Below are 9,252 nucleotides of genomic sequence, written 5' to 3' on the forward strand. Positions count from 1 at the left end.
GCTTTACTCTGCATCTGGCTGTGCTATAGTTAGCCTTGCCACGTTTGATGCTGAATCCAAGTGCCTGGAATGCGGAATTATTCCACTGCTGCATTAACATGCCTCAATTTGATAAGCACAAAAATTGTTTAAAACTGTCACGTGGACAATCTGAGTTAAAAGAGCTTACTTAGTCTTTTTTCTTTTCCCCAAAACAAGGCTATGGTCCAAAAACGAGGATTATTTACAGCAAAAGTGAAACTGCCATGGAATGAGATTTGGATCAAATGTCTAAATGTCAATCATTTGGAATATTCAACGGTTTGGAAATAATAATGAGAACTTTCTGGAGTGGGTGGTTGCTGACTTTTTTGATCATATTTTTTGGCTTTTCATCTCTCAGTGAGGCTTATGGATTTAGTAAATGTGCCCAGTATGAACTTAACCACAGCCACATAATCTGCATCAACAAGCACATAGTAAACTTGACAGAAGTCATTGGCAAACTACCTCCAAGTACAACCCATCTGAATCTAACTCACAACCGAATTCAGAGATTGTTTGCCAGGAGTTTTGCCCACCTTCCTTCCCTTGTTGACCTGAGGCTGGAGTGGAACAGAATCAAGTACATTGAAAAACATGCTTTTCAATGACTAGGAAATCTCACGCTCTTAAACCTGATAGAAAATCACATTGGAAGTCTCAACAAGTCAACTTTTGAAGGTCTTGTAAACCTGCATACATTGTTACTGAATAAAAATAAGATCTTGTGGATTGACAAAGAAGCATTTGCACCACTTATAAATTTACAGAACCTAAGCTTTGCTCGAAACCCTATGTCAGATTTTCAAAATATTATAGATGCAATTCATGGTCTAAAGCAACTCTTAACTCTTGATCTCACAAATAACAGCATTACAAAATTAAGCCTGCGTCCTTACATACTCCATTCACTACAATCATTGAGCTTACAAGGAAACCACATTCAGACACTGGACTTTTCAAATTTGACTCTCCCCAACTTGGCAAAACTTGATTTAACCAACAACAGGTTAAAACACATTAACATGTTATCTTTTCAGAATCTGCCTTGTCTGGCTATCTTAAATCTTGGCGGCAATTTCATTGACATTGCGCAGCTACACAGTGACCACTTGAAGAGTATCACTGACCTGGACTTGTCTAATCTGACCACTGTTCACAGCAGTTTGGATGTAATCAGTGATCTTTTGCAAAGCTTGCCAAAGCTGGTATCCTTGGTCATTCAGAGGAATAAGATGGAGCCTAAGGATCTCAAGCAATTTGGAAACCAGTCTCATCTCTTGTCTCTTGATCTGCTTGGAAACAGAATACACCAACTCATGGATAATGAATTTCAACACTTCCAGAATCTGAGCCATCGAAATTTGGAGCAGTGCAACCTCAACATCATCAGTAATAATTCTTGGTCAATTCTGAAGCACCTAACACATTTACATTTAAAGCACAACAACATTAAAAGTCTTCAGGATTACGTCTTCACACCATTGAAGGGCCTGCAGTATTTGGAGCTTTCTTGGAATCCATTGTTAAAGTTTAATAGTTTAGCTTTTTATGGTCTGAACAGGCTAAAATACCCTGATTTGAGGGCTTGCTGGATCAGCACGTTACATCCATCCTCTTTCACAAATTTGGCATCTATTTTAAATTTAACGTTTGAGGAAAATAATCTTCATAAAATTAGTAAATACACTTTTAGTCAATTGAAAAATCTTACCATTCTTACTTTGTCAAGGAACAGGATTTTAGAAATAAGTGATGACGCCTTTGAGGGGCTTACCTATCTCAAGTATCTTGATTTAGCTTTTAACACTCTGCATGCTGTGCATCATGATATATTTAAGGGATTGCAATCACTTGAACATTTAGATCTTCGGTCCAATAAAATCAGTTTTGAAACCACCAGGAAACTGAAAGATCTTCCGTTTTCGCACCTTAAATTTCTCAGACATCTGAATCTAGAAAATCAGATCCCTCAAGGAATACAGGTCATCCCAGTCAACTTTTTTGAGGGATTAGCTAATCTACAAATGCTATATATAGGGAAAAACCAAATGGTTTTCTTTGACACTCAGTCACTGGATCCACTGACAAATCTAACTGTTTTAGACATATCAGGAGTGGGATACAGAGTTCTGAATTTAAACATATCTCTATTGAAGAAATTGAAGAGACTGCAAATTCTACGACTGGAGAATAACTACATGGAAACCATTCCTATAGAACTGGTCTCTAGCTTGGAGTCATTGCAGATCTTCTCTCTTCACTTTAATTACATCAAAAATATTAGTAAAGAATTTGTTCAGGGTTTGAAGTCATTGAATTATTTTGATATGTTTAATAATTCACTTGACTGCTTATATAATAATGCTTGGTTCAGAAACTGGTCTGTCCACAGTTCCACTGTGCAGATCCCGTACCTGGGCAGTTATCTTTGTGCTGGCCCAGATCCAAAGACTCTATTCATTGATTTTGATGATAGCATCTGCAACAGTGACATTGGAAAAGTCCTTTTTGTTTCGACCTATGTGGTGATTTCGATTACTCTGATCTGTTCTTTAGTGACTGTCACACTGACATGGTTGTTTCGGTACACCATCTATATTGCTAAAGCTGAGCTAAGTAACAAGTTTCAGAAAGTCCAAAAGCTGTACACTTAAGATGCATTTGTATCCTACAACTCAAATGATGAAAAATGGATCTTTGAAGAGCTGGTGCCCAATTTGGAAGAAAATATGCAACCACCAATAAAGCTGTGCCTTCACCACCGTGACTTTGAGCTGGGGGTGGACATCATTGACAACATTCAGAGTGCAATCAGCAGCAGCAGGAAGACTCTGTGTGTGATAAGTAATGAATATCTCAGGAGTGAATGGTGCAGGTTAGATGTCCAATTGGCTAGCATGAGGCTTTTTGTTGATTATCAAGATGTTCTCATTCTGATATTTCTGGAGAGGATTCCAGACTATAGACTCTCTAACTATCACAAAGTGAGAAAGCTCGTGAAGAAACAGACCTATATCACTTGGCCTGAGGACCCAAGTGAAAGACAATTGTTTTGGGCAAGACTTGAAAATGCTTTGAGGCAAAAAACAGTGGATGAGAGCAACATGCAATTAAATGTAGCTGAATAAGTGCGAGTACAATCAAAATTGTGGTGTCCAGCAAGATAGTCGAACTGAAGAGGAACTATAAAAGTTTATAGTATTGAAGGACCATTTGGATTATGATTTTTTTTTTCTCAGCAATCCAAAACTAATCTCATGGCCTTGCTCTCTCTCCCCAGGACCCTATATCTTCCAGTGCTTCAAAATTTTACCTTGACATACCTTGCTGTCCAATGCGAGGTCTCACAAAGTTGGGGAGGGGGGGAAATACAGGTCAATTTTCCTCTTTTTCTATGGAGGCAAAATATGTTTTTCACTTCCCAGAAATGGAAGTGAAAGGATGGTAGAAAATCATATTCTGGTCTTTACCAGGCTACGATCATGTTTTTCCTGGTGACCAGCTATGTGTCCCATTGGTAGCGATTTAGAATTGATTTGCTTGTCTGACTAACTTGGCATCAATAGATAAGAAAGTAGTAAGGCAGGAAAACCCAAACAGCATCAAAATAAAACTGCACTCCATTACAGAGATGAATCAGAAATTATTCTGGGTAGCTTGACAACCTTATCATGCACTTAATGTTCTATTAATGATCTTGTGCTTTTCACAAAGTGCTAGCACTCATTTGAACAATTAATTGCTAGTGCATTATAATTTTAACAGCAGTAATTCCCAGAGACAGAGGGGAAGAGAAAAAGGGGATGAGGGTGGGAATGCAACCATTATTAGTACTGCTATCAGCAGAATCAGTAAAATGGACTGGATTATTTCATTCTTTAACTAATATATTGGGGCTAAGACCTCACACTATAGATATTTATAATATATATATATATATTCTCTTAGCTAATTTCTAAAATTTAAAAAACTGGACAATTACGTTTTAAAATAGCTGAAGCTATGTTTGCCTATGACCCTGAACAAAAAGGGCTATTTGGCAGTATCGAAGAAATTGGCACCTCGTTAAATCTGAAGAGACCCTAACGTCCCCCTGTGGGCTGCAGAAGGCAAATTCAAAGGGAACTATACAAAGGCCATCTGTATTTCAGAACCCAGGCTGACCAACCAGAGTCTACTACTCTGTGGGGACAAAGAGCCCTGCAACATTCCTCGATTCTTAATGGCTAGGACAATTAGCAAGCATGGAGACTCAGATGAGGAATACATGTCCTTTGTCAAAGGTGGTGTGGATAGATGGGAGTCCTGTGACATGAACCTCTAGCTGGGAGAACCAGTTATACTATCTTGCTGTGCTATAAATCTCAGGTCTGCCATTTTCCATTTAACTGTCAGCAACACAAAGGGGCTCTGCCAGGCTGAATACCTGGTCCCATCTACCCTATTTCTATTAGACCTTTTGTAACATTGCTTACAAGGCTTATTTATCTTTGTGTGCCTATCTCATCGTGGAAGTCAACTCTACTGGAATAATAATTATCCAGCATCAGTTCAGCCTGCCGGTCTGCGAAGGAATACACCATTGGATTCTGGACTCTGGACACACATGAAACAATAATTCTTTTCTCTGTGGTCTTTGCCCTGTAATCTTTCTTTTCTCTATCTCTTTTTTACCGTATGATTGAAAAAGAGGCGATGTTGCTACCCTTCTCCTGAGTTTAAGTGTTTGCAAATAAACTAACCCTCTGAGTTCATCTCATCATAAGTTTCCTGGGGCTATTAATAGAAAATTGGATCACACCAAAACTGAGAAATTGGGAAGCATACCACCATTTGGAAAGAGGGTAGCAAATCAAAACATCTTTCTGTTTACGAATGGGTGGTGAGAAGAGAAATCAAGGCTGTTTAAATTGACCCCCCCTCCCCCGTCTGCAACACTAAACTAGCCAAAGCTTTCAAAAGGTGCATTTAGGTTGCACAAGTTTGCAGTGTAAATAGTGTGTGAAGATTTGAAATGTTTCCAAAGCCAAGTAAAATTAGATATTTTCCTCAACAAAAACAAAAATACCTGGAAAAACTCAGCAGGTCTGACAGCATCTGCGGGAAGGAACACAGTTAACGTTTCGAGTCCGTATGACTTTTCAACAGAACTAAGGAAAAATAGAAAAGAGGTGAAATATAAGCTGGTTTGGGGGGGGTGGGGTGTGGGACAAGTAGAGCTGGATAGAGGGCCAGTGATAGGAGGAGATTGCCAAAAGATGTCATAGACAAAGGACAAAGAGGTGTTGAAGGTGGTGATATTATCTATGAATGTGATAATCGGTGACATTAGGGGTAGAAAGCAGGATGAGCAAGGTACAGATAGCCCTAGTGGGGGTGGGGTGGGGGGGAAGGGATATTTTCCTCCTTAGTGTCTTACTCTTCTTTGTTCTACTGTCAGGTTAGACTCAATACCTATTTCAGGATTTCTGATGAAAGCTCATAGAACGGAAATTTCATGCTTTTCCTTTCTCCACAATTGATTCCTGACCTGCTCTCAGTGTTTTGAACATTTTCTGCTCTCATTTCAGATTTCCAGCATTTGCAGTATTTTGCTTTCGTCTTGGAGAAAAATCAGCCTGCTTTCTAGCTCCTGATCACCATCTAGTGGTTCCTCAACAAAATTACATTTATTGTTCCTGAAAAGATGTAGTAATGCTGTAGTATAAAATAAATGGATATAGTAATTGTAAAATGAAGACATTGATAAGTAATTATCTTTAAAATAGAGGGAAATTGCCAACCATCTGTGTGTGTGTTATCAGATTAGTTTCAGCAATACTGGCTCAACTGTAATCCAACATTAATCAGCACCTTCAGTGAAGGAGGTGAGAAAATTGGGTTTGGCAGAGCACTCTCTAGTACCTGGAATCAAGCCTGGCACAAAAGAAGATACCTGTGGTCATTGGAGGTCAATCATCTCAGCCAAGGACATGGCTGCAGGAATTCCTCAGGATAAGGTCTGAGGTCCAACCATCTTCAGATGCTTTATTCACAACCTTCTCTCCATCATAAGTGGGAATATTCACTGCATATAAGAAAATCCTCCTGTTGCCATTGCTTCTCACCTTAAATTGGTGTCTTCTGATTCTTGACCCTCCTGCCAATGGGTTCAGTTTCTCTCTATCTACTCTGTCCAGACCTCTCATGATCTTGAACACATATCAAATCTTCTTTTAATCCTCATTTCTCCAAGAAGAACAGTCCCAACTTCTCCAACCTATCCACATGTTGAGGTTTTTCATCCCTGGAACCATTCCTGTGAATCTTTTCTGCTCCCTCTCTAATGCCTTCACACCCTTCCCAAAGCGTGGTGTCCATTTAAGCTCGAACCAGTGTTTATCATATTGCCAAAAGCAAAATACTGCGGATGCTGGAAATCTAAAAGAAAAACAAAAATACCTGGAAAAGCTCAGCAGGTCTGACAGCATCTGCAGAGAGGGGTACAATTGACGTTGAGTCTGTATGGCCCTTCATCAGAACCAAAAAATATAGAAATGAGATGAAATATAAGCTGGTAGAGATGGGGGGGAGCGGGGACAAGTAGAGCTCGATAGGGGGCCAGTGATAGGTGGAGGCCAAGAAGAAACTGCCAAAGATGACATAGGCAAAGGGGTGTTGATGGTGGTGATATTATCTAAAGGATGTGCTAATGGGGACATTAAGGGTAGCAAGCAGGACAAGCTAGTGGCAGATGGCCCTAGTGGGGGTGGGGTGGGGGGAAGGGATTAAAATGGGCTAAAAGGTGGAGATGAAACAATAGATCGAAATACATTTAAAAATAGGTGGGAAAAGAAAAATATATATGTAAAAAAAAAATTTTAATTATTGGAAAAAGGGGGATCAGAAAGGGGGTAGGGATGGAGGAGAGAGTTCATGATCTGAAATTGTTGAACTCAATATTAAGTCCAGAAGACTGTAAAGTGCCTAGTCAGAAGATGAGGTGCTGTTCCTCCAGTTTGCGTTGAGCTTCACTGGAACATTTTAGCAGACCAAGGACGGACATGTGGGCATGAGAGCAGGGTGGTGTGTTGAAATGGCAAGCGACAGGGAGGTCTGAGTCATGCTTGCAGACAGACTGAAGGTGTTCCGCAAAGCGGTCACCCAGTCTGCGTTTGGCCTCTCCAATGAAGAGGAGCATTGGGAGCAGCAAATACAGTAGACTAAATTGAGGGAAGTGCAAGTGAAATGCTGCTTCACTTGAAAGGAGTGTTTGGGCCCTTGGACAGTGAGGAGGGGGGAAGTAAAGGTGCAGGTATTGCACCTTCTGCAGTTGCATGGGAAGGTGCTGTGGGAGGGGGTTGAGGAGTATGGGGTGATGGAGGGGTGGACCAGGGTGTCCTAGAGGGAACAATTCCTGCGTAATGCCGCCGAGGGGGGGGCGGGGGGGGGGGTGGCGTGGTGGGTGAAGGGAAGATGTGTTTGGTGGTGGCATCATGCTGGAATTGGCGGAAATGGCAGAGGATGATCCTTTGAATGCGGAGGCTGGTGGGGTGATAAGTGAGGACATGGTTTTGGAAGGGAGAGGAAGGTGTGAGGGCGGATGTGCGGGAGATGGGCTGGACACGGTTGAGGGCCCTGTCAACCACCGTGGGTGGAAAACCTTGGTTAAGGAAGAAGGGAGACATGTCAGAGGAACTGTTTTGGAAAGTGGCATCATCAGAACAGATGTGACAGAGGCGAAGGAACTGAGAGAATGGGATGGAGTCCTTATAGGAAGCGGGGTGTGAGGAGCTGTAGTCAAGATAGCTGTGGGAGTCAGTAGGCTTGTAATGAATGCTATCACCAGAAATTGAGACTGAGAGGTCAAGGAAGGGAAGGGAAGTGTCAATGATGGACCATGTGAAAATGATGGAGGTATGGAAATTGGAAACAAAATTAATAAATTTTTCCAGATCCAGATGAGAGCATGAAGCAGCACCGAAGCAGTCATCGATGTACCGGAGAAAGAGTTGTGGGAGGGGGCCTGAGTAGGACTGGAACAAGGAATGTTCCACATACCCCATGAAGTGACAGGCATAACTGGAGCCCATGCAGGTACCCATAGCCGCACCTTTTATTTGGAGGAAGTGAGACGAGTTTAAGGAGTAATTGTCCAGTGAGACAACAAGTTCAGCCAGACGGAGAGTAGTGGTGGATGGGGATTATTTGGGCCTCTGTTCGAGGAAGAAACGGAGAGCCCTCAGACCATCCCGGTGGGGGATGGAGGTGTAGACGGATTGGACGTCCATGGTAAAGATGAGGCGGTTGGGGCCAGGGAACTGGAAATTGTTGATGTGATGTAGGACGTCAGCGGAGTTGTGGATGTGGGTGGGAAGAGACTGGACAAGGGGAGAGAGGATGGAGACATGATAGCAAGAATTGAGTTCCGTGGGGCAGGAACAGGCTGACACGATCATTCTGCCAGGTCAGTCCTGTTTGTGGATTTTGCCCACATGTCCGTCCTTGGCCTGCTACAATGTTCCAGTGAAGCTCAACGCAAACTAGAGGAATAGCACCTCATCTTCTGACTAGGCACTTTATGGACTTCCGGACTTAATATCGAGTTCAACAATTTCAGATCATGAACTCTCTCTTCCATCCCTACCCCTTTCCAATCCCCCTTTTTCCAATAATTTAAATTTTTTTACATATATATTTTTCTTTTCCCACTTATTTTTAAATGTATTTTGATCTATTGTTTCATCTCCATCTTTTAGCCCATTTCGATCCCTTCCCCCCACCCCACCCCCACTAGGGCCATCTGCCACTAGATTGTCCTGCTTTCTACCCTTAATGTCCCCATTAGCACATCCTTTAGATAATATCACCACCGTCAACACCCCTTTGTCCTTTTGTCTATGACATCTTTGGCAGTCTCTTCTTGGCCTCCACCTATCACTGGCCCCCCCGTCGAGCTCTACTTGTCCCCCCCCCCACCACCTCTACCAGCTTATATTTCATCTCATTTCTATATTTTTTAGTTCTGATGAAGGGTCAAACGGACTCGAAACGTCAACTGTATCCCTCTGCGCAGATGCTGTCAGACCTGCTGAGTTTTTCCAGGTATTTTTGTTTTCTCATATTGCCCTTGCTTTAGTCTTCTGATGAAGAAATAGAAGGGTGGGCAGATTGACTAAAAAGAAATAGGGTAGGAGGAAGTTCCTGCCAAACATAAAGGCCATGCATGGACTAGTTGTCTCTTGTGCT

General features: G+C 41.8%; 1 protein-coding gene across 1 annotated transcript; it reads left to right on the top strand.

The window, feature by feature from the left end:
- The first annotated feature begins 377 nt into the window (after positions 1–377).
- LOC121282183 (toll-like receptor 13) lies at positions 378–3,234 on the top strand. The gene is given in 1 exon segment (XM_041195743.1): positions 378–3,234. A coding segment is annotated over 1 exon segment (2,337 nt). The 5' UTR covers positions 378–815; the 3' UTR covers positions 3,153–3,234.
- The last annotated feature ends 6,018 nt before the right edge of the window (positions 3,235–9,252 follow it).

The sequence above is a fragment of the Carcharodon carcharias genome, chromosome 9 (genome assembly GCF_017639515.1).
Source record: "Carcharodon carcharias isolate sCarCar2 chromosome 9, sCarCar2.pri, whole genome shotgun sequence".
In the NCBI taxonomy this organism is placed as follows: Eukaryota; Metazoa; Chordata; class Chondrichthyes; order Lamniformes; family Lamnidae; genus Carcharodon; species Carcharodon carcharias.